General features: G+C 42.1%; 2 protein-coding genes across 17 annotated transcripts in view; both read left to right on the forward strand.

Annotated features, from left to right (window-relative positions):
* The window catches only part of LOC115568600 (protocadherin gamma-C5-like), a 281,207-nt gene that overhangs the window by 44,477 nt on the left and 209,937 nt on the right, over nt 1-26,793 (forward strand). For 3 of the 16 annotated variants that reach the window (XM_030396078.1, XM_030396081.1, XM_030396097.1), the window contains exon 1: nt 5,785-8,344. The exons of 9 other annotated variants lie outside the window; for them this stretch is intronic. In XM_030396078.1, coding sequence (XP_030251938.1) covers nt 5,957-8,344 — 2,388 coding nt within the window. In that variant the 5' untranslated portion in view covers nt 5,785-5,956. Of the gene's footprint in view, nt 1-516; nt 3,053-5,784; nt 8,345-10,067; nt 12,608-26,793 lie in introns of those variants that run through there. 4 more of the 16 variants (XM_030396073.1, XM_030396075.1, XM_030396096.1 and 1 more) reach the window with 2 other exon arrangements.
* Nucleotides 15,580-18,202, forward strand: LOC115569287 (protocadherin beta-16-like). Its single transcript, XM_030397314.1, has one exon. It carries the CDS (start codon nt 15,755-15,757, stop codon nt 18,200-18,202), a length of 2,448 nt encoding a protein of 815 aa, XP_030253174.1. The 5' UTR covers nt 15,580-15,754.

The raw sequence follows: 26,793 nt of genomic DNA on the forward strand, positions 1-26,793 counted from the left end.
GTTCTTCCTCATGTTATCATAGTGCAGTCTTTCACAGAGAGTGTATGCCTGTGACAAAACAACACAAGCTCTTCCAGGCTGTTGTTTTTAAAAAAGTATTTGTTTTGTGTTGTACTAGTTAGTAACACTGTACAACTTGAACATGTTGTGTTACAGATGCAGATTATTGCAATCGGCTTTGAACGGAGCAGTTCAGGAATGGCTTGCTAATATTTTGTTGTCTTTGATGAATTTCTGCTCTTACATCTCTAGCATAATTGTCGGCTGCATTTGCCTAACATTTGCAACAACCGTGTGTCCCTGTCAACCTGTAAAACTGTTTGCCTTTCTTGTTTTGTTTATTTGATTAAAAACAAGTAATTAAATCGGCTGTCTTTTAAATTGGTAGAGGAAGATATTTCAAGCATCGCCCTGTTATACCTAAAGAAATACTCATGGTGTCAGTGTGTACCAGTAAACGAGAAGGCTCGGTCTCTCCACCCTTCTGTCTAAATGAATGTAAAGCCTGACTCTGCTATTGTACCGCAGCTGACAACAACTGCTTCGTGTCGGACTGCAGTGTGACAGATTTCTTTATTAGACTGAATCACGAATGCGTCGTTAACACATTTTGACCTGCTCAGTGATAGTTTTTAATGTGTGTGCTGCATTTCTCGCAGTAATGATGGGATCAAACAGATTTGCGCTGTTCTGCGGCCTTGCTTTTATTCTCCTTGTCCTCCACCCCGTCTGTGGAGACGTGAGCTACTCTATCCCGGAGGAGATGAAACGTGGATCTGTGATTGGAAATATCGCTAAGGATCTGGGACTTGATTTGGGCCGACTGTCTGCTCGCAAGGCGCGTATCGATACTGAGGACAACAGTGTTAAGTACTGCGGTGTAAATCTCAACACCGGAGACCTGATCGTCCAAGAGAGGATTGACAGAGAAGGGCTTTGTGCGAAAAAGGCGTCATGTGTTCTGAAACAGGAGCTCGTACTGGAAAATCCTTTAGAGCTGCATCGTGTTAGTATCCGTGTTCAAGATATCAACGACAATTCACCGCAGTTTAAGGAAGAGTCACTTAAATTTGAAATTCAGGAATCAGCGGACAAGGGTGAACGGTTTCTTCTTGGAGAGGCGCACGATGGAGACATCGGAGAAAATGCTGTTCAGGGCTACTCACTTCAGCAGAATGATCATTTCAAATTAAATGTAAACACGAAAGCAGGAGGACGAAAATATGGCGAATTACTCTTAGACAAAGAATTAGACAGAGAGGACAAAAAAGAGATAATGTTATTGCTTTCCGCGTTTGATGGTGGCTCTCCTCAGAGATCAGGTACTGTAGCCATACACGTCACTGTGCTTGATGCTAATGATAATGTACCAGTGTTCAGCCAGACTGTTTACAAAGCCAGTCTGCCTGAAAACTCTCCTCTGGATACATTGGTGATCACAGTTAGCGCATCCGATGCAGATGAGGGAATATATGGTGAAGTTACTTATGAATTTGATCATGTTTCAGATGAAAATAACATCTTTTCTCTAGACTCTAAATCTGGAGAAGTGAGAGTAGCTGGGTCTATTGATTATGAGAAAGTGTCATCACATGAAATGCAGATAAGTGCAAAAGATGGTCTGGGATTAGTGTCATACACAACATTATTAATTGAGATTACTGATGTAAATGACAACGCCCCAGTTATACACCTGAAATCACTGTCTAACCCCATACCTGAGAACGTGTCACCTGGTACAGAGGTGGGAATTGTTAACGTGCAGGACAGAGACTCAGAGAGTAACAGACAGGTCCGCTGCTCCATTCAGCAAGGAGCCCCTTTTAAGTTGGTTCCTTCTATTAAAAACTATTATTCTCTGGTGACCACAGGACAACTGGACCGTGAACTAGTGTCAGATTACAACATCACAATCACTGCCACTGACGAGGGCTCTCCACCTCTGTCCTCCTCTAAAACTGTTCAGTTATCTGTAGCAGACATCAACGACAACCCACCTGTGTTTGAGGAACAGTCGTACAGCGCATATGTGAGTGAAAATAACAAACCCGGCTCCACTTTATGTTCCGTTACGGCTCGAGACCCCGACTGGAGACAGAACGGTACAGTGATTTATTCTCTGTTACCCGGTGAGGTGAACGGTGCCCCGGTGTCCTCCTATGTGTCTGTTAACGGAGACACGGGGGTGATCCACGCTGTTAGGTCGTTTGATTATGAACAGTTCAGGAGTTTTAAAGTGCAGGTGATGGCCAGAGACAACGGTTCTCCTCCTCTCAGCAGCAACGTGACCGTCAGTGTGTTCGTATCGGATGTGAATGACAACTCTCCTCAGATACTGTACCCCGCCCCGGAGGGCAACTCTTTCATGACCGAGCTGGTCCCCAAAGCTGCACACGGAGGCTCTCTGGTGTCCAAAGTGATAGCGGTGGACGCGGACTCCGGACAGAACGCCTGGCTGTCCTATGAAATAGTGAAATCCACCGATCCGGGACTTTTCACTATCGGCGTCCACAGCGGAGAGATCAGGACACAGCGGGACATTTCTGAATCTGACAGCATGAAACAGAACCTTATTGTGGCAGTGAAAGATAACGGACAGCCCTCTCTGTCTGCCACCTGTTCCATGTATTTACTTATTTCTGATAACTTGGCTGAGGTGCCAGAACTGAAGGACATTTCTTATGACGAGAAGAATTCCAAACTGACCTCTTATCTGATCATCGCGCTGGTGTCTGTGTCCACCTTTTTCCTGACCTTCATCATCATCATCCTGGGTGTGAGGTTTTGTCGCAGGAGAAAGCCCAGACTGTTGTTTGATGGAGCAGTCGCCATCCCCAGCGCTTATCTCCCTCCTAATTACGCAGACGTTGACGGCACTGGAACTTTACGCAGCGCTTACAACTATGACGCATACCTGACAACAGGATCTAGAACCAGCGACTTCAAGTTTGTGACATCTTACAATGACAACACACTGCCTGCTGACCAGACTCTGAGGAAAAGTCCGTCAGACTTTGCAGATGTGTTTGGAGATTGTGATGGTTCTCCTGAGGTAGGAACACATTCAATATCACTGAACTCGTGTTTATCATCCTGAAGAAGCTGTTGTTGTGTTCTGCCCTGGAAGTTTCTGTTTAATTGTTGTTTTCTGTGGTTTAATTCAGCTTTAATCGGTCCTGGCGTTGTTCAAAGGTCATGATGTCAGGTAGAGTTTAACAGCCATATTTGCACAACATTTAAATGTCTCTGAGACAGTTATTCATGAGTGAATTTGACTCAATCTGGCCGTTTCTTTGCTCTTTGTGTTTTCCAGTGAGGGAAAGCTTGTTGACTGATACCTTACTTGTTTCTCTGTCCTTGGTGCTGAACTCAGTTTTATCTGCTGAAACCATCTCAGAGATGCTTTCCATCTGCTTTGTATAGTGATATCTTTCTTCTGTTTTGCTCAATGTTTTTTGAGTCATTTTGCTATAATATAATCATTCTATCATACTCAGGTTTTTCTTGCTTTGATGTCTTCATACAAGTATGTCTGCCACCTGTTCCATGTATTTACTTATTTCTGATAACTTGGCTGAGGTGCCAGAACTGAAGGACATTTCTTATGACGAGAAGAATTCCAAACTGACCTCTTATCTGATCATCGCGCTGGTGTCTGTGTCCACCTTTTTCCTGACCTTCATCATCATCATCCTGGGTGTGAGGTTTTGTCGCAGGAGAAAGCCCAGACTGTTGTTTGATGGAGCAGTCGCCATCCCCAGCGCTTATCTCCCTCCTAATTACGCAGACGTTGACGGCACTGGAACTTTACGCAGCGCTTACAACTATGACGCATACCTGACAACAGGATCTAGAACCAGCGACTTCAAGTTTGTGACATCTTACAATGACAACACACTGCCTGCTGACCAGACTCTGAGGAAAAGTCTGTCAGACTTTGCAGATGTGTTTGGAGATTGTGATGGTTCTCCTGAGGTAGGAACACATTCAATATCACTGAACTCATGTTTATCATCCTGAAGAAGCTGTTGTTGTGTTCTGCCCTGGAAGTTTCTGTTTAATTGTTGTTTTCTGTGGTTTAATTCAGCTTTAATCGGTCCTGGCGTTGTTCAAAGGTCATGATGTCAGGTAGAGTTTAACAGCCATATTTGCACAACATTTAAATGTCTCTGAGACAGTTATTCATGAGTGAATTTGACTCAATCTGGCCGTTTCTTTGCTCTTTGTGTTTTCCAGTGAGGGAAAGCTTGTTGACTGATACCTTACTTGTTTCTCTGTCCTTGGTGCTGAACTCAGTTTTATCTGCTGAAACCATCTCAGAGATGCTTTCCATCTGCTTTGTATAGTGATATCTTTCTTCTGTTTTGCTCAATGTTTTTTGAGTCATTTTGCTATAATATAATCATTCTATCATACTCAGGTTTTTCTTGCTTTGATGTCTTCATACAAGTATGTCTTTTATAATCGTGTTTCACTTTGAGCGTCTCTTCTTGGTCGATACTGATTGTAAATTCATGGCTATTAATGAACAATCGGACTTGGTAAAAGAGCAGTATTCAGAAATTTAAAATAGAGCATCTGTGTTCGGTCTACTTGTCTTGTCAAGTTTTACTTTCATAATTTAGCCACGTGTATGTGAAATTTCATACCGCATCTGTGAAAATGACGCTTTGTCTAAGTTAATATCACATGCAGTCTTTCACAAAACGTGCATGTCTTTTTTCCAGCCTTAGTCTGTTATTCCCTGGACTGTTTATTTCACACAAACCGTATGTTGTTTTCCAGTATCAATAGATTCATTACCAGTAGAAAACAAAATGAATCCAAATCAAGTGTAAATAGCTGAAGACAGCTTTTGACAGTGCAGCTCACAGAACTACCAGCATCATCCTGAAAGCTAGACACTGTTGCTTTGTGCTATTCCACTATTGTTTACAAAAAAACGACAACATATTTACTAGACCATTGCAAAGTGCTGAAATCTTTTTGGGATGATCAGGTTGTGTTGTCTTGTTAACTATCTGATTTATATGCTTGCTCTCTTTTATGTGCCAGTGGGGGTAAGCTCATGTATTACTCCCCTTGTTTCTCTGTCCTTGGTGCTGAATTCCAGTTGATTAGTCGATGCATTTTTAGTGGCAGTTTACCTCTGTGTTTCATGCTGGTGTTAGTTTGTGTCTTGCTGCAATTGGTTTTGATGAGGCAAATTTGAAAATGGGTTCTCTCTGATTACTTTGATTTGCTGATGTCCCTCTAATGGCAAATTATTGATATCTGCCTCCTTGAAAAATGCGCCCATGAATTAGTTAATGTAGTATAGTCTTTCATAGAAACGCGAATGCCAATGATAAAATAACTCAAGGTAATTCATTGTTTGGTTCTTATTTGTGCATTTGTTTTGTGTTGTACTAGTCAGTAACACTGTACACAATAATCACGTATTGCAGATGCAGGTTATTGCAATCAAGTTTTGACGGAGCAGTTCAGAAATGGGTACCTAATAGTTCCTTGTTTTTTATGACTTTCTGCTGTTGCATCTCTAACATCATGTTCAGCTGCATTTGCTGAACGTTTGCAACAATCGTGTGTCTCTGTCAACCTGTAAAACAGTTTGCCTTTCTTGTTTTGTTTATTTGATTAAAAACAAGTAATTAAATCGGCTGTCTTTTAAATTTGTAGAGGAAGATATTTCAAGCATCGCCTTGTTATACCTAAAGAAATACACATGGTGTCAGTGTGTACCAGTAAACGAGAAGGCTCGGTCTCTCCGCCCTTCTGTCTCAACGAATGTAAAGCCTGATTCTGCTATTGTACCGCAGCTGACAACAACTGCTTCGTGTCGGACTGCAGTGTGACAGTTTTTCTTTATTGCAAAGAATCACGAATGCGTCGTTGAAACATTTTGACCTGCTCAGTGATAGTTTTTAATGTGCGTGCTGCATTTCTCGCAGTAACGATGGGATTCAGGAGATTTGCGCTGTTCTGCGGCCTTGCTTTTATCCCCCTTGTCCTCCACCCCGTCTGTGGAGACGTGAGCTACTCTATCCCGGAGGAGATGAAACGTGGATCTGTGATTGGAAATATTGCTAAGGATCTGGGACTTGATTTGGGCCGACTGTCAGCTCGCAAGGCGCGTATCGATACTGAGGATAACAGTGTTAAGTACTGCGGTGTAAACCTCAACACCGGAGACCTGATCGTCCAAGAGAGGATTGACAGAGAAGGGCTTTGTGCGAAAAAGGCGTCATGTGTTCTGAAACAGGAGCTCGTACTGGAAAATCCGTTAGAGCTGCACCGTGTTAGTATCCGTGTTCAAGATATCAACGACAATTCACCGCAGTTTAAAGAGGAGTCACTTAAATTTGAAATTGGAGAATCGGCGGACAAGGGTGCACGTTTTCCTTTGGATGAGGCGCACGATGGAGACATCGGAGAAAATGCTGTTCAGGGCTACTCACTTCAGCAAAATGATCATTTCAAATTAAATGTAAACACAAGAGGGGGAGGACGAATATATGGCGAATTGGTCTTAGACAAAGAATTAGACAGAGAGGACAAAAAAGAGATAATGTTATTGCTTACCGCGTTTGATGGTGGCTCTCCTCAGAGATCAGGTACTGTAGCCATACACGTCACGGTGCTGGATGCTAATGATAATGTACCAGTGTTCAGTCAGACTGTTTATAAAGCCACTCTGCCTGAAAACTCTCCTTTGGATACATTGGTGATCACTGTGAGTGCTACTGATGCAGACGAAGGAATGAACGGTGAAGTTACTTATGGATTTGATCATGTTTCAGATGAAACTCAAGTTTTCTCTTTAAATCCTAAAACAGGAGAAGTGAAAGTGGCTGGGTCTATTGATTACGAGAAAGAATCGTCATACGAAATGCAGATCAGCGCTAAAGATGGTCTGGGCTTGGCTTCATATGCAACGATTGTTATTGAGATCATTGACGTTAATGACAACGCGCCTGCTATACACATGAAATCACTGACTAACCCAATACCTGAGAACGTGTCACCTGGTACAGAGGTGGGCATCATTAACGTGCAGGACAGAGACTCAGAGAGTAACAGACAGGTCCGCTGCTCCATTCAGCAAGGAGCCCCTTTTAAGTTGGTTCCTTCTATCAAAAACTATTATTCTCTAGTGACCACAGGACAACTGGACCGTGAACTAGTGTCTGATTACAACATTACAATCACTGCCACTGACGAGGGCTCTCCACCTCTGTCCTCCTCTAAAACTGTTCAGTTATCTGTAGCAGACATCAACGACAACCCACCTGTGTTTGAGGAACAGTCGTACAGCGCATATGTGAGTGAAAATAACAAACCCGGCTCCACTTTATGTTCCGTTACTGCTCGAGACCCCGACTGGAGACAAAACGGTACAGTGATTTATTCTCTGTTACCCGGTGAGGTGAACGGTGCCCCGGTGTCCTCCTACGTGTCTGTTAACGGAGACACGGGGGTGATCCACGCTGTGAGGTCGTTTGATTATGAACAGTTCAGGAGTTTTAAAGTGCAGGTGATGGCCAGAGACAACGGTTCTCCTCCTCTCAGCAGCAACGTGACCGTCAGTGTGTTCGTATCGGATGTGAATGACAACTCTCCTCAGATACTGTACCCCGCCCCGGAGGGCAACTCCTTCATGACCGAGCTGGTCCCCAAAGCTGCACACGGAGGCTCTCTGGTGTCCAAAGTGATAGCGGTGGACGCGGACTCCGGACAGAACGCCTGGCTGTCCTATGAAATAGTGAAATCCACCGATCCGGGACTTTTCACTATCGGTGTCCACAGCGGAGAGATCAGGACACAGCGGGACATTTCTGAATCTGACAGCATGAAACAGAACCTTATTGTGGCAGTGAAAGATAACGGACAGCCCTCTCTGTCTGCCACCTGTTCCATGTATTTACTTATTTCTGATAACTTGGCTGAGGTGCCAGAACTGAAGGACATTTCTTATGACGAGAAGAATTCCAAACTGACTTCTTATCTGATCATCGCGCTGGTATCTGTGTCCACCTTTTTCCTGACCTTCATCATCATCATCCTGGGTGTGAGGTTTTGTCGCAGGAGAAAGCCCAGACTGTTGTTTGATGGAGCAGTCGCCATCCCCAGCGCTTATCTCCCTCCTAATTACGCAGACGTTGACGGCACAGGAACTTTACGCAGCGCTTACAACTATGACGCATACCTGACAACAGGATCTAGAACCAGTGACTTTAAGTTTGTGACATCTTACAATGACAACACACTGCCTGCTGACCAGACTCTGAGGAAAAGTCCATCAGACTTTGCAGATGTGTTTGGAGATTGTGATGGTTCTCCTGAGGTAGGAACACATTTCATTTCACTGAATTCGTCATATACAACCTGATGGAACCATGCATGTGTTTTTCTTTGACTCTATTCAGTTGAATTGTTCAATAGATAATTCTGTTGTGTTTCCTAACTGTCGACCTTGAGCGACATACAGTTTTGGGCAGTTCAGCATGTGTGATGTAGGTTTTGGTTGTCTGTTGAGTCGAAGATTTACTCATCATTTTCTTGTGGTAGGACCGTAGTAAATACTTTTCAGCTGTTTTCACTCAGTTCTTGGTCCAGATTTTTAAACTTTTCCCAAGCTGTTTGCATTTAATTTGCATTGCATTAACATTGTTGCACCCCATGCCCATGAACACATCCTGATTATTTATGTTGAAACATACAGGATTGTCTGTTTATTTTTCCTCTTTGGTCTTCCAATCATGTAGTTTTCGATCCTCAGTGCTTATTTCATCTTTGTCCCTCTTTTCCAAACTCTTTAACCGAAACTTCAACTGTAGAGCATATACTTCATGTTTTATCCATTTTTTATTGTTTCTGGCTTTTTTTGGGAGTTTTTTTGTCAATCATGTGATAAGTCAAGGAAAAGCCTGAAAATAAGGCACATTTTCTCTTTGTCCCTTTGCATTGCTTTGTTTACCCAGCGCTGATGTGTTCACCTGTGTGTCTGTAGTGGACTTAATGAAGCTGCAAGATGTGTTTTGTGTCTCTGTCCTCGGTACTGAACCTCGCTGTTGCTCTGTTGATGTATTTTCAAGGAGAACTTGTCCTGTCTTTTTCATTTACACCATTTAGAAATGTAAACATGCTTTCCTTTCCTCAGCTTCCACTTTTAAATGACATTAAAGTTATATCCTCCATGATGTTGGAGGTGGTGGGAATACTTGTCTCTTAAGTCAGTGAAGTTTGGAACATTTAATTGCCTCCCAATATCTTGCGATTGACTTCGATTATAAAGTTATTAACCCAAGAAGTGTACGTTTAAAGCTAATTTAATTAGTACATATATTAAATTATAACAGTTAAAATAATTATTTTTCCCCTAATTAATGTGTTATTATTAACATTTAACAATGGCAGCATGGCAGACTTTAATTTCAAATAAAAGACAATTATTATCCATTATAATCAGTAAAGTTGGTGAATCTTTCGGCAGCAGTTGACTTAATTGCTCCAACACCAACATTTTTGAAAACGTTTTTCTCATTTAACCCAGCATCTACTCGAAGAAACCTACACACAGAAAGAGAGACCGACTGATAGACTTCTCTTGAGCTTGTCTCTAAGGAATATATAATCAAACTCCAAGACCCGTGTCACTGATGTTGGAAATGTTTTAATTTAGTAAACTGACCAATATTTTATGTACTATATAGGGTGGTGCAATTCAAAAGCAGTTTTTAGTCACACATTACTTCACATAAACCTGTGTAGACTGTTCTCTTAATCAATGACATTCTTGAATCGGATCTATTCATGAGAGGTAGGATTCTTTTTTGGGGAAATCATCTAATGCCAAGAACCACCATTTCCCTTTATTACAATAGAGCAAAATAACCCACTTAATATTTCCTCATGCCAATGTTTGATTCCTTAGTTTTCATTGATACATCAGAGGTCAAACGATAGTGTAGTTGATTTCAAATTAAACTGCTATATTTGACTCGTACTCAGGGTGTCAGTATAGACCAGCTGAAGTCTCAAATGTTTAGTCTGCTTTGCACACCACCCAGTATTTGTATCGACCATCCCTGTGCTCCTACAGGCTTCAACAAAGACGGTGAATGCTCGGATGCGACATATGTTAATCCAATAATATATTAATGCTTGAAACGGCCGTGATTTAAGTGGTGTGATAGGCTACTGACCGAGGATGATGCATTTACGGAGCTTTCTTCAAAGCTACAGCTTTGTCTTTTTCTTTGCTGTGGTGCGCTACGCACACGGAGACCTGAGCTATTCCGTACAGGAGGAGCTCAAACGCGGATCTGTTATTGGAAATATCGCCAAAGATCTCGGACTGGAGGTGGGCAGACTGTCTGCACGCAAAGCTCGTGTTGACATGGAAGAGAACGACAGACAATATATCGGAATTAATCTTCGAAGCGGGGATTTAGTAGTTGCGGAGAGAATCGACCGAGAGGAGCATTGTGGAGAAAAGCCTTCGTGTGTTCTCAAATTCGAGTTGCTGTTAGAGAATCCATTGGAGCTGCACCGGTTGTCTCTGCAGGTGCAGGATGTAAACGACAATGCACCAATTTTTCCGAAGGATACCATGAAGCTGGAAATTAGAGAATCAGCTGCCAAAGGAGCTAGGTATCGTATTAATGCAGCACAGGATGCAGATATAGGCAAGAACTCGGTTGAAAGCTACATTTTGGAACAAAACCCTCATTTTGTGTTCAGTATTCAGGCGACAAGGGCTGGCGGCCGTAAATATGGTGAGCTGGTTTTAGATAAAGAATTAGACCGAGAGGAGCAGCAGGAAATGAAATTATTACTGACAGCTGTAGATGGAGGCTCTCCTCAGAGATCCGGGACAGTAGTGATACACGTCATTGTCCTGGATGCTAATGATAACGCCCCAGTGTTCACTGAGGCCGTATATACAGCCACCTTACCAGAAAACTCACCTATGAAAACACCAGTTATCACTGTGAGTGCGTCAGATGCAGACGAAGGTGTTAATGGAGAGGTTACATATGAATTTAGCAGCATCTCTGATAAATTACGAAACCTTTTTTCACTCGATGACAAAACTGGAGAGATCAGTGTGTCAGGTGACATAGATTATGAAGAGGGACGCAAATATGAACTGTTTGTTGAGGCCAAAGATGGTTATGGTCTCTCTTCCGAAGCAAAGGTGATTATTGACATCACTGATGTGAATGACAATGCACCAGTTATACACGTGAAATCACTGACTAACCCCATACATGAGAACGTGTCACCTGGTACAGAGGTGGGCATCATTAACGTGCAGGACAGAGACTCAGAGAGTAACAGACAGGTGCGCTGCTCCATTCAGCAAGGAGCCCCTTTTAAGTTGGTTCCTTCTATTAAAAACTATTATTCTCTGGTGACCACAGGACAACTGGACCGTGAACTAGTGTCTGATTACAACATTACAATCACTGCCACTGACGAGGGCTCTCCACCTCTGTCCTCTTCTAAAACTGTTCAGTTGTCTATAGCAGACATCAACGACAACCCACCTGTGTTTGACGAACAGTCGTACAGCGCATATGTGAGTGAAAATAACAAACCCGGCTCCACTTTATGTTCCGTTACTGCTCGAGACCCCGACTGGAGACAAAACGGTACAGTGATTTATTCTCTGTTACCCGGTGAGGTGAACGGTGCCACGGTGTCCTCCTATGTGTCTGTTAACGGAGACACGGGGGTGATCCACGCTGTGAGGTCGTTTGATTATGAACAGTTCAGGAGTTTTAAAATGCAGGTGATGGCCAGAGACAACGGTTCTCCTCCTCTCAGCAGCAACGTGACCGTCAGTGTGTTCGTATCGGATGTGAATGACAACTCTCCTCAGATACTGTACCCCGCCCCGGAGGGCAACTCCTTCATGACCGAGCTGGTCCCCAAAGCTGCACACGGAGGCTCTCTGGTGTCCAAAGTGATAGCGGTGGACGCGGACTCCGGACAGAACGCCTGGCTGTCCTATGAAATAGTGAAATCCACCGATCCGGGACTTTTCACTATCGGTGTCCACAGCGGAGAGATCAGGACACAGCGGGACATTTCTGAATCTGACAGCATGAAACAGAACCTTATTGTGGCAGTGAAAGATAACGGACAGCCCTCTCTGTCTGCCACCTGTTCCATGTATTTACTTATTTCTGATAACTTGGCTGAGGTGCCAGAACTGAAGGACATTTCTTATGACGAGAAGAATTCCAAACTGACTTCTTATCTGATCATCGCGCTGGTGTCTGTGTCCACCTTTTTCCTGACCTTCATCATCATCATCCTGGGTGTGAGGTTTTGTCGCAGGAGAAAGCCCAGACTGTTGTTTGATGGAGCAGTCGCCATCCCCAGCGCTTATCTCCCTCCTAATTACGCAGACGTTGACGGCACAGGAACTTTACGCAGCGCTTACAACTATGACGCATACCTGACAACAGGATCTAGAACCAGTGACTTTAAGTTTGTGACATCTTACAATGACAACACACTGCCTGCTGACCAGACCCTGAGGAAAAGTCCTTCAGACTTCGCAGATGTCTTTGGAGATTGTGATGGTTCTCTTGAGGTAGGCACATGTGTCCCATCATCAGAATCAGAATCAGAAATCCTTTAATGTCCCACTCACGGGGAAATGTGTTCATCGAAACAGCACAATGTTACAAGAACAGAGCAGTAGCAAAATAGACAAAATAATTAAAAAGGATAGAAAAATTGAATCGACGTATGTACATATTTACATGACATATTGCAAAAATAATAACGTGTGACTTCATCCCAATGAGCCACCCAGTAACTGAAGGAACTGTTATAATTTGTACTCTCCTTTATCTTTTTTGAAGATCCTTTAAAATATAACATCCATTTAAGCTGAAGTCACCTTGTATAAATTATTTTAACTGGTCTCTAAACTCACAAACTGCATGGTCACCCATCAAGATTTATTGTGGGAAGCATATATTTGTTTGTATGTGGTAATCTGAGTAGAGGGCTGTTCATGTCATTTGCATCCTTTCCCTAAAAGCAGTCTATTTGTTAACACAGCATCTGTGTTTCTGCCGGTGTCTTCTCAATAGAGCAGCAGCTTGTCCTTTGTGTCTCTGTCCTTGGTGCTGAACATTGCTCTGGCTTTTGTGAAGTCAGGAGCAACTTATCTCCATCGTCTACCTTTTTAGTTTGAAATGTGTCTTCCTGAACCCGTGCTCCATTTTTTACTAAACATTTAGATGTTTTATTATATCCGCGCCGGCTGTATAGTGAAAAAATAGGAAAGAAAATCAGTGAAATTAGTTAAAAGTTGATTTTGGTGTGAGTAATATTTCTTTTCTTTTTTTCTAAGTGTATCTAATTAACAAAGTACCTCCATTTTCTTTTGTTAATCATACTTATCCTATATTATATAAAGTATGGTTATTCCTCTGTTGGAGTACCTACAGTAAAGTTGAACTGAAATGTTCAATTCCATCAAGTGCTGTCACGCAGCTGTTTTCCTTTTGTTGTTGTTTTTCTAATCATGATGTATCGTTTAATTAGACCTTGTTATGTAAATTAAGTTGTCCTTGGAGGCTGTTGGAGGCAGAAATTTGCCTGTGCCATCATTAAATATCGAAATCTATTTTATTTTATTTTATTGAAAGAGAGATGGTGTGTGTGTGTGTGTGTGTGAGTCAGTGAGTCAGTGGGAGAGAGAGAGAGAGAAGCATCTTACATCTCTACTCATTATAGTGCTTCATTACACCTTTTTTAGATACTTTATCAAAATCTCTTTTCACTAAAACTTGACCCAGTGATTTATAATGTGTTAATACTCACTTCTGAAAAGTGTTATGTTTCATTTTTGCTCACGGTGTCACTAAAGACCAGCTAAAGAATCAAATATCCAATGTGCTCTGCATGCCAGACATCATTTTGTCCACTCATGCATTGTGTAAAGCATTACAGATGAGGAACGCTTAAAAGGCATGTATTTTGATTAAGAATTTTGACATTTGAGGACTACACAAACCTTGATTAATAGTGTCGTGACAGTAGTTGCATAAATGTTCAGATACCACTGTATGATGACTGAACTGGTGCTACCTCACTTTATAATCAGTGGTGTTTACTGATCATTTGTAGTCTTGACTGATTCTTTTTGTCTTGAGCAAGCAGAGCAGTTGCACAGCGGCTTCAAATTCTGTTCAGTTTACACTTTGTTTCTTTCAATTGAGTATGTGTGTTTGTGTCCATACTGGCTTAGAGGGAGTGGTCTACTACATGATAATTTACAGAATAGTTACACTCTTCTTTGTGACAATACGATGGGTTGATTACATTTTCTGATAATTCCATTACACATCTTTAATTATACAACATAATATTGTGGACGTAACTAACCAGGAGACTGAACAGCATTTGGACGATCACTGGAGTTTTTTTGCCTGTATCATTTTCATGCTTCAACTAAGCAGAGTGATGATGGCCATGGCCTGTTTCATTGGCTTTGTATTCTAGAAATTAAAATTGTGAGTAACATCATGAAGTCCTTTGAAACTAATTTTTTATTTTAATAGAACAAGTTTTTAAACTGAAGTTATAATGATACATCACCATTCCATCTATTCACGAGATTTTGTATCACCTATCTACACAGCAAAACTGTACATTCCTGTAAGTTTTAGATTGTTATGGTGGCCTTTTTCATAAAATCAAAGAAATAATTTGCACATTTTCAGCCAAATTATAAGCCAGTATATGCTACACAACGGTTAAAGTTGCAGTATTAAATTTTGATATTTTTTATGGGTTTTACAAGCATGTTCAATCTGACTTCTGCTATGATCAATAACCTTCTTTGGATAGCTTACACCTGGAAAAAGAAATCCAGCGTCGATGATTATATGAACACTCATAAACAATGTTTCCACTGCAAAAATAGTGAAGCTGTTTCATTGTTCCCCTTATATGACACCGTCTGTCACTTCTTTCTCCCTGCATGTGGTGCTAAATTGAGTCATGCTGATTACTAATGTAAAAGTCAGGTGGGTGACACTGATGAGCATCATGTTTCATTAACCCCACTTTTTTAACTTTGTTTTCAGACACAATTTTCTGTGGAATTTTTTATGGAATTAATCAGAGTATTTGTGCACACATTATTTCTTTATTGAACCAAATTGTGATGCATTATTTTTTCAATGAGCAATCAAATTAAGCAATTGGTAAAGTGGAGTTCAGTGTCCTTTGTGATAGTATATAACATGGGTCGATTTGATTAACAGTTTATGAAGAACGCAATGCAAAATCAGTTTGTCACTATATCACTGGAGCCTCTGCAGATGAAGCAGTCACAACAGTTTGAGTTTTGTCATTTATAGTAATGATCATGTTGAACAATATTTTCAATGTTTTCATTATGAGATACAAATAATGACTGTTCAACAATAGGTTTTGCCTTGATATTGCCAGTGGAGTTTTCAACTTGTTTTAGTTTGCGGTGCTATAACTGACTGAAACTCTTGGTGTCACTGTGCACCAACAAAGGCCCAGAGTGTCCGCTGCTTCATCCATTCTTTTCCACCATAGCAAGGCGTTATTGTTGTGCGGTGTGTCTGTAGGTTGAGGACGGTACAAAAGGCCGACATCGTGGTGATATTTGGATAGTTAATTACAACGTCCTATGTAACCGTCTTTTTTCACTTCGACTGGCAAGGGAAGGATTGACGCTTGGCCGATCATGAGGAATACAGTCCACAGAAGATTTTCTATGATTCGCTATTGTGTTTTTCTCCTTTTCATCAGCCCGCATTTCGCGTACGGAGACGTGAGCTACTCTGTCGCAGAGGAGATGAAACGCGGATCTGTAATTGGAAATATAGGCAAAGATCTCGGCCTCGGGATTACCACACTTTCCTCGCGTAAAGCTCGCATTGACACGGACGGGAATGACAAGCGGTACTGTGATATTAATCTGAGCACTGGAGATTTGATTGTTACTGACAGGATCGACAGAGAAGGCCTTTGTGGTAAGAAGGCGACTTGCGTTTTAAAAGAGGAGCTTGTTTTGGAAAACCCTTTGGAGCTTCATCGTGTCAGCATCCATGTGCAGGATATAAACGACAACGCCCCGCAGTTCAGTGAAGACTTGATTTCATTCGAAATAAGAGAATCAGCAGTCAAAGGAGCTAAGTTCGCACTCACTGAAGCCCATGATGCAGATATCGGTACAAATACTGTACAGCGCTACAGTTTACAAAATAATGAGCATTTCACCATTAATGTAGCTACAGAGGGCGGTGGAAGAAAACACTCCGAACTGGTTTTGGTAAAAGAATTAGACCGAGAGCAAGAGAAAGAACTGAAACTATTGCTTTCAGCTGTAGACGGTGGTTCCCCACAGAGATCAGGCACTGCGACCATTCACGTCACTGTGCTGGATGCTAATGATAACGCCCCGGTGTTCAGCCAGGCCGTTTATAAAGTCAGTCTACCTGAAAACTCTCCTGTAGATACAGTAGTTGTTACAGTGAGCGCTACTGATGCAGACGAGGGACCCAATGGTGATATTACATACAACTTTGATCATTTATCTGAAGACCATGTCTCTTTGTTCTCCCTTGATCATAAGACCGGAGAGATAAGAGTAGTCGGCTCTGTAGATTATGAGACTGAGACCTCCATTGAACTGCGAGTAAGAGCAAAAGATGGACCAGGTCTCACCTCATATAGTACAGTAATTATAGATATAACAGATGTCAATGACAACCCACCTGTTATTAGTTTGAAATCACTGACTAACCCAATACCTGAGAACGTGTCACCTGGTACAGAGGTGGGCATCATTAACGTGCAGGACAGAGACTCAGAGAGTAACAGACAGGTCCGCTGCTCCATTCAGCAAGGAGCCCCTTTTAAGTTGGTTCCTTCTATTAAAAACTATTATTCTCTGGTGACCACAGGACAACTGGACCGCGAACTAGTGTCTGATTACAACATCACAATCACTGCCACTGACGAGGGCTCTCCACCTCTGTCCTCCTCTAAAACTGTTCAGTTATCTGTAGCAGACATCAACGACAACCCACCTGTGTTTGAGGAACAGTCGTACAGCGCATATGTGAGTGAAAATAACAAACCCGGCTCCACTTTATGTTCCGTTACTGCTCGAGACCCCGACTGGAGACAAAACGGTACAGTGATTTATTCTCTGTTACCCGGTGAGGTGAACGGTGCCCCGGTGTCCTCCTATGTGTCTGTTAACGGAGACACGGGGGTGATCCACGCTGTGAGGTCGTTTGATTATGAACAGTTCAGGAGTTTTAAAGTGCAGGTGATGGCCAGAGACAACGGTTCTCCTCCTCTCAGCAGCAACGTGACCGTTAGTGTGTTCGTATCGGATGTGAATGACAACTCTCCTCAGATACTGTACCCCGCCCCGGAGGGCAACTCCTTCATGACCGAGCTGGTCCCCAAAGCTGCACACGGAGGCTCTCTGGTGTCCAAAGTGATAGCTGTGGACGCGGACTCCGGACAGAATGCCTGGCTGTCCTATGAAATAGTGAAATCCACCGATCCGGGACTTTTCACTATCGGTGTCCACAGCGGAGAGATCAGGACACAGCGGGACATTTCTGAATCTGACAGCATGAAACAGAACCTTATTGTGGCAGTGAAAGATAACGGACAGCCCTCTCTGTCTGCCACCTGTTCCATGTATTTACTTATTTCTGATAACTTGGCTGAGGTGCCAGAACTGAAGGACATTTCTTATGATGAGAAGAATTCCAAACTGACCTCTTATCTGATCATCGCGCTGGTTTCTGTGTCCACCTTTTTCCTGACCTTCATCATCATCATCCTGGGTGTGAGGTTTTGTCGCAGGAGAAAGCCCAGACTGTTGTTTGATGGAGCAGTCGCCATCCCCAGCGCTTATCTCCCTCCTAATTACGCAGATGTTGACGGCACAGGAACTTTACGCAGCGCTTACAACTATGACGCATACCTGACAACAGGATCTAGAACCAGCGACTTTAAGTTTGTGACATCTTACAATGACAACACACTGCCTGCTGACCAGACTCTGAGGAAAAGTCCATCAGACTTTGCAGATGTGTTTGGAGACTGTGATGGTTCTCCTGAGGTAGGAACACTTTCAATGTCACTGAACTCGTGTTTAACATCCTAAATAAGCCATGCTTGTGTTCTGTCCTGAAAGCATCTGTCGTTTTTTTCTTTTCCATGGTCGTGTTCTTGGTCGTTAATTAATTCAGCTTTAATCGGTCTAAGGGTTTTTCAGAAGTCATGATGTCAGCTAGAGTTTAACCGTCTTATACACGCAACGTTTAATTATCTTTGACACAGTTATCTATTGGACTATTTTATTCCGTCTGCCCGTGTTTTTGCTCTTTCTGTTTTCCGGTGAAGGAGAGCTTGCTAAATAATACCTTCCTTGTTTCTCTGTCCTTTGCGCTGAAGTCAATTTCATATGCTGAAACCCTCTTAGAGACGCTTTACATCTATTCTCTACACTGAAGTCCTGATTCTGCTTTGCTGAATTTCGTGTCAATGATTTTGGTATATTATTGCCATACTTTGATGGTCAGGTTTTTTACTTTGATATTTTTATATGAATATGTTGTTTTAAGTTTGTGACATCTTACAATGCCGGAGGCTCTCTGCTCTTATGAGTCAATACTGGTTTTGAATATATAACGTTTACTGTACAACTGGAAGTTGTATAAGAGCAGTATCATGAAGTTTAAAATAGAGCCTCTGTGTTTAGTCTGTTTTCCTAGTGAAGTCATAATTTCCTAATTTAGCCAATTACATGTGAAATTATTGATACCTGCAACTGTGAAAATGACGCTTCTCCTCAGTTCATTTCACATGCAGTCTTTCACAATCTGTGTTTCTTTTTAAGGCTAGCACACTCTACTTAAGTTTGCCATTCTATAACTTCTTTATTTGACACGAACCAAATCTTGTTCTATAGTATTCATAGAACCATTACCAGCACTGTGGAACACAAAGTCAATCTAAATCAAGTGTAATTGACTGAAGTCAACTTTTGACAGTGCAGCTCACAGAAATACCAGCATCATCCTGAAAGCTAGGCTCTGTTGCTGTTTATGCTATTGTACTATTGTTTACCAAAAACAAACAAACAAACAAAACGATTTACTGGACCAATACAATTTGGTGAAATGTTTCTGAGACGATTAGATTGTGTACTCTATTTTACTCCACCTCGTCATGCTTGCTCCTTTTTTATGTTCCATGTGCAAGTGAGAGAAAACTTTCAGCACTGTCCTCCTCGTTTCTCTGTCCTTGGTGCTGAACTGCGTTTGATTTTTCGGTGCAGATTAAGTTATAGTTTACCTCTCTGATTATGCAGTTCTTACTCTTTGTCTTTGCTGGAATTGGTTTTAGTGAGGCGAATCTGAATATGTGTTCTCTCTGATCACCCGGATTTGCTGGCAGCGCACTCAATGTAAATGATTGATATCTGCATCTGTGAAATATGCGTTCTTCCTTAAAATATAATAGTGCAGTCTTTAACAGAACTTTTGTGCCTTTGACAAAGTAACACAAGCTTTTCGAGTATGATGTTCATAAGAAAAATATTTATTTTGTGTTGTACTAGTTTGTAACACTGTACAACCCAAACATCACGCGTTGCAGATGCAGGTTATCGCAATCAAGTTTTGACGGAGCAGTTCAAAAAGGTCTTTGTGATAGTTTTTTGTATTTAAAGACTTTCTACTGTTACATCTCTAACATCATTTTCAGCTGCGTCTGGTTAACGTTTGGAACAATCGAGTGTCCCTGTCAACCTGTTGAACACTTTGCCTTTCTTATTGTGTTTATTTAATTAAAGAACAGGTAAATAAATCGGACTGTCTTTTGAGAAAGATAAGTCAAGCATCGCCTTGTTATACCTAAAGAAATACTCATGGTGTCAGTGTGTACCAGTAAATGAGAAGGCTCGGTCTCGCCACCCTTCTGTCTCAACGACTGTAAAGCCTGACTCTGCTATTGTACCGCAGCTGACAACAACTGCTTCGTGTCGGACTGCAGTGTGACAGTTTTTCATTATTAGACCGTATGAGGAATTTATCGCTAACATATTTTGACCTGCTCAGTGATAGTTTTTAATGTGTGTGCTGCATTTCTCGCAGTAACGATGGGAACCAGCATATTTGCGCTGTTTCGCGGCCTTGCTTTTATTCTCCTTGTCCTCCACCCCGTCTGTGGAGACGTGAGCTACTCTATGCCAGAGGAGATGAAACGTGGATCTGTGATTGGAAATATCGCTAAGGATCTGGGACTTGATTTGGGCCGACTGTCTGCACGCAAGGCGCGTATCGATACTGAGGACAACAGTGTTAAGTACTGCGGTGTAAACCTCAACACCGGAGAATTGATCGTCCAAGAGAGGATTGACAGAGAAGGGCTTTGTGCGAAAAAGACGTCATGTGTTCTGAAACAGGAGCTCGTACTGGAAAATCCTTTAGAGCTGCACCGTGTTAGTATCCGTGTTCAAGATATCAACGACAATTCACCGCAGTTTAAAGAGGAGTCACTTAAATTTGAAATTCATGAATCGGCGGACAAGGGTGCACGTTTTCTTTTGGATGAGGCGCACGATGGAGACATCGGAGAAAATGCTGTTCAGGGCTACTCACTTCAGCAAAATGATCATTTCAAATTAAATGTAAACACAAAAGCAGGAGGACGAAAATATGGCGAATTAGTCTTAGACAAAGAATTAGACAGAGAGGACAAAAAAGAGATCATGTTATTGCTTACCGCGTTTGATGGAGGCTCTCCTCAGAGATCAGGTACTGTAGTCATACACGTCACTGTGCTGGATGCTAATGATAATGTACCAGTGTTCAGCCAGACTGTTTATAAAGCCACTCTGCCTGAAAACTCTCCTCTGGATACGCTTGTACTTGCAGTAAGTGCAACTGATGCTGACGAGGGAATGTATGGTGAGGTTACTTATGGATTTGATCATGTTTCAGATCAAACCCAAGTTTTCTCTCTGAACCCGAAAACAGGAGAAGTTAAAGTGGCTGGGTCTATTGACTATGAGAAAGAATCATCATACGAAATGCAGATAAGCGCTAAAGATGGTCTGGGGTTGGCTTCATATGCAACGATTATCATTGAGATCATTGACGTTAATGACAACGCCCCAATTATACACCTGAAATCGCTGACTAACCCCGTACCCGAGAACGTGTCACCTGGTACAGAGGTGGGCATCATTAACGTGCAGGACAGAGACTCAGAGAGTAACAGACAGGTCCGCTGCTCCATTCAGCAAGGAGCCCCTTTTAAGTTGGTTCCTTCTATTAAAAACTATTATTCTCTGGTGACCACAGGACAACTGGACCGTGAACTAGTGTCTGATTACAACATTACAATCACTGCCACTGACGAGGGCTCTCCACCTCTGTCCTCCTCTAAAACTGTTCAGTTATCTGTAGCAGACATCAACGACAACCCACCTGTGTTTGAGGAACAGTCGTACAGCGCATATGTGAGTGAAAATAACAAACCCGGCTCCACTTTATGTTCCGTTACTGCTCGAGACCCCGACTGGAGACAAAACGGTACAGTGATTTATTCTCTATTACCCGGTGAGGTGAACGGTGCCCCGGTGTCCTCCTATGTGTCTGTTAACGGAGACACGGGGGTGATCCACGCTGTGAGGTCGTTTGATTATGAACAGTTCAGGAGTTTTAAAGTGCAGGTGATGGCCAGAGACAACGGCTTCTCCTCCTCTCAGCAGCAACGTGACCAGTCAGTGTGTTCGTATCGGATGTGAATGACAACTCTCCTCAGATACTGTACCCCGCCCCGGAGGGCAACTCCTTCATGACCGAGCTGGTCCCCAAAGCTGCACACGGAGCCTCTCTGGTGTCCAAAGTGATAGCTGTGGACGCGGATTCCGGACAGAACGCCTGGCTGTCCTATGAAATAGTGAAATCCACTGATCCGGGACTTTTCACTATCGGTGTCCACAGCGGAGAGATCAGAACACAGCGGGACATTTCTGAATCTGACAGCATGAAACAGAACCTTATTGTGGCAGTGAAAGATAACGGACAGCCCTCTCTGTCTGCCACCTGTTCCATGTATTTACTTATTTCTGATAACTTGGCTGAGGTGCCAGAACTGAAGGACATTTCTTATGACGAGAAGAATTCTAAACTGACCTCTTATCTGATCATCGCGCTGGTGTCTGTGTCCACCTTTTTCCTGACCTTCATCATCATCATCCTGGGTGTGAGGTTTTGTCGCAGGAGAAAGCCCAGACTGTTGTTTGATGGAGCAGTCGCCATCCCCAGCGCTTATCTCCCTCCTAATTACGCAGATGTTGACGGCACAGGAACTTTACGCAGCGCTTACAACTATGACGCATACCTGACAACGGGATCTAGAACCAGTGACTTTAAGTTTGTGACATCTTACAATGACAACACACTGCCTGCTGACCAGACTCTGAGGGAAAGTCCGTCAGACTTTGCAGATGTGTTTGGAGACTGTGATGGTTCTCCTGAGGTAGGAACCATTTAATTTCATTGAACTCGTGATATACAACATGAAGGAGCCATAATTGTGTTCTGCCCTGAAATGTTTTATCGTATTCTTCTTTTCCGTGATGGTGAGCGTGGTTTAATTCAGCTTCAGTCTGGTTTGGAATTGTTCAGTAGTCATGATTTCAGCGAGATTTATACCGCCATATAAACACAACATTTAAATGTCTCTGAAACAGTTATTCATAAGGGTATTGACTCAATCTGGTCGTTCGCTTGCCTTTTCTGTTTTCCAGTGAGGGAATGCTTGCTGAATGATCCATTCCTTGTTTCTCTGTCCTTGGTGCTGAACTCAGTTTGATCTGTTGAAACCTTCTTAGAGATGCTCTCCATCTATTCTGTACACTGGAGTCATTCTTCTCCTTTGCCTCATGTCTTGTCAATGATTTTCTTATAATATTATCACGCTATGATGTTTATATTGGAATATTTCGTTTTAATCGGGTCTCACTCTGAGCATGTCTGATGGGTCAATTTCTGATTTTAAATTCATAATGTTTATTGTACAGTTTAATGTGAAATCAGAGCAGTATGATGAAATGTAACATGGCGCCTTTTTGTGTAGTTTGTTTTCCTACTGAAGTCTCACCCTCCTAAGTTAGCAAACTACTAAGTCAGTGTCGTATGTTGTATGTGCGAGCAAATGCATTGGCACGTAAATTCGGTTGGTGCACTGTTGGTGTGAAGCTGACTCTGTTAAAAGCGTACTGTTCACCTATGTACACTGCACATCTGTGGTTGAATTATAAAAAAGCCAGCCTTCAGAGACTGCAAGTGGCATACAATGACGCTTTGAGGATACTTTTAAAAAGGCCCAGATGGACCAGTGTGAGTGAGCTGTTTGTGAGCGCTGGAGTGAACACACTGCAAGCAGTTCTGAGAAATGTAATGCACAGGTTCATCTGCCGGTTAAATGATTCTGAGAATCAAAATGTTGTGGCAATGGTGAACATTATGTATAGTGACACGCGCTGCACATCTCAGTTTTGGGGGCACTGGTATAAGTGTCTTTCAAAAATGAGTCATTAGATTATTATGTTTTTATTTTATTGTGTGTTTCTTAAACCTTTTGTACTGTGTGTCTTGCTTTTATTTTTTTGTATGGACCTTGAGTCTGAAAATAAAGCTTATCTATCTATCTATCTATCTATCTATCTATCTATCTATCTATCTATCTATCTATCTATCTATCTATCTATCTATCTATTCATCTATGGATACCTGCAAGTGTGAAAGTGATCCTTCACCTCGGTCAATTTCACATGCAGTCTTTCACAAACTGTGTGTATATTTTAGGATACCGTACATCATTTTAGCTTGTCATTCTAAAATGTGTTTATTGGACACACACCAAATCTTGTTATCCAGTATTCATAGTACCAATACTAGCACTGCAGAACACAAAATTAATCCAAATGAAGTGTAAATAGTCAAAGTCAACTTTCGATAGTGCAGCTCACAGAACTACCTGCGTTATCCTGAAAGCTAGAGACTGTTGTAGTTTATGCTTATCCACTTTTGTTTACAAAAACAACCAACCAACCAACCAAAAGAAAAAAAAAAAAAAAAAAAAAAGCATGTTCTGGACCATCCTAATGTGTTAAAATGTTGATTTAGGCAACAAGGTTTTGAGTCTATTTTCCTCAACCTGGTCATGCCTGCACGTTATTATGTTTTGTGTGCCAGTGAAGGAAAACCTTCAGTAGTATCCTCCTCGTTTCTCTGTCCTTGGTCCTTACCTCCGCTTTATCTATCGATGCATTTTCAGTGGTAGTTTACCTCTCTGTTTTGGAAGTGCTCACTCTTTGTCTTTGCTGAAATTTGTTTAAGTAAGGCAATGGGAAAACGGGTTCTCTCTGATTACCTGGATTTGCTGGTATCCCCCTAAATGATTAATTTCGTGTTATATTATTAGTAATTTAGTAAAGGATTGATATCTGTCTTCCGTGAAATGTGTTCTTCCGTATGTTATTATAGTACAGACTTTCACAGAGAGTGTATACCTGTGACAAAATAACACAAGCTATTCCAGTATGTTGTTTTTAAAAAAGTGTTTATTTGTGTTGTACTAGTTAGTAACACTGTGCAACACAATAATCACTTATTGCAGATGCAGGTTATTGCAATCAAGTTTTGACGGAGCAGTTCGGAAATGGCTTCCTGATAGTTTGTTGTAATTAATGACTATCTGCTGTTGCATCTCTAACATCATTTTCAACTTCATTTGCTGAGCGTTTACAACAAACGTGTGTCCCTGTCAACCTGAAAAACAGTTTGCCTTTCTTGTTTTGTATATTTGATGAAAAACAAGTAATTGAATCGGGCTGTCTTTTAAATATGTAGAGGAAGATAAATCAAGCATCGCCTTGTTATACCTAAAGAAATACTCATGGTGTCAGTGTGTACCAGTAAACGAGAAGGCTCGGTCTCTCCACCCTTCTGTCTCAACGAATGTAAAGCCTGACTCTGCTATTGTACCGCAGCTGACAACAACTGCTTCGTGTCGGATTGCAGTGTGACAGTTTTCCTTTATTATACTGAGTCACGAATGCATCGTTAACATATTTCGAACTGCTCAGTGATAGTTTTTAATGTGTGTGCTGCTTTTCTCGCAGTAACGATGGGATCCAGCATATTTGCGCTGTTTCGCGGCCTTGCTTTTATTCTCCTTGTTCTCCACCCCGTCTGTGGAGACGTGAGCTACTCTATCCCGGAGGAGATGAAACGTGGATCTGTGATTGGAAATATCGCTAAGGATCTGGGACTGGATTTGGGCCGACTGTCTGCTCGCAAGGCGCGTATCGATACTGAGGACAACAGTGTTAAGTACTGCGGTGTAAACCTCAATACCGGAGACTTGATCGTCCAAGAGAGGATTGACAGAGAAGGGCTTTGTGCGAAAAAGACGTCATGTGTTCTGAAACAGGAGCTCGTACTGGAAAATCCTTTAGAGCTGCACCGTGTTAGTATCCGTGTTCAAGATATCAACGACAATTCACCGCAGTTTAAAGAAGAGTCACTTAAGATTGAAATTCGAGAATCTGCGGCCAAGGGTGCACGTTTTCTTCTTGGAGAGGCGCACGATGGAGACATCGGAGAAAATGCTGTTCAGGGCTACTCACTTCAGCAGAATGATCATTTCAAATTAAATGTAAACACAAAAGCAGGAGGAAGAAAATATGGCGAATTAGTCTTAGACAAAGAATTAGACAGAGAGGACAAAAAAGAGATAATGTTATTGCTTACCGCGTTTGATGGTGGCTCTCCTCAGAGATCAGGTACTGTAGTCATACACGTCACGGTGCTGGATGCTAATGATAATGTACCAATGTTCAGCAAGACTGTTTATGAAGCTCGTCTGCCTGAAAACTCTCCTCTGGATACATTGGTTATCACCGTGAGCGCAACTGATGCAGACGAAGGTCAAAATAGCGAAGTTACTTATGAATTTGATCATGTTTCTGATGAAAATAACGACGTCTTTTCTTTAGACCCTAAATCTGGAGAGGTGAGAGTAGCTGGAGCTATTGATTATGAGAAAGTGTCATCACATGAAATGCAGATAAGTGCAAAAGATGGTCTGGGATTAGTGTCATACGCATCATTAATAATTGAGATCATTGACGTAAATGACAACGCACCTGTTATACACCTAAAATCCCTGACTAACCCCATACCTGAGAACGTGTCACCTGGTACAGAGGTGGGCATCGTTAACGTGCAGGACAGAGACTCAGAGAGTAACAGACAGGTCCGCTGCTCCATTCAGCAAGGAGCCCCTTTTAAATTGGTTCCTTCTATTAAAAACTATTATTCTCTGGTGACCAAAGGACAACTGGACCGTGAACTGGTGTCTGATTACAACATTACAATCACTGCCACTGACGAGGGCTCTCCACCTCTCTCCTCCTCTAAAACTGTTCAGTTATCTGTAGCAGACATCAACGACAACCCACCTGTGTTTGAGGAACAGTCGTACAGCGCATATGTGAGTGAAAATAACAAACCCGGCTCCACTTTATGTTCCGTTACTGCTCGAGACCTCGACTGGAGACAAAACGGTACAGTGATTTATTCTCTGTTACCCGGTGAGGTGAACGGTGCCCCGGTGTCCTCCTATGTGTCTGTTAACGGAGACACGGGGGCGATCCACGCTGTGAGGTCGTTT

The sequence above is a fragment of the Sparus aurata genome, chromosome 18, assembly GCF_900880675.1.
Source record: "Sparus aurata chromosome 18, fSpaAur1.1, whole genome shotgun sequence".
Taxonomy (NCBI): Eukaryota; Metazoa; Chordata; class Actinopteri; order Spariformes; family Sparidae; genus Sparus; species Sparus aurata.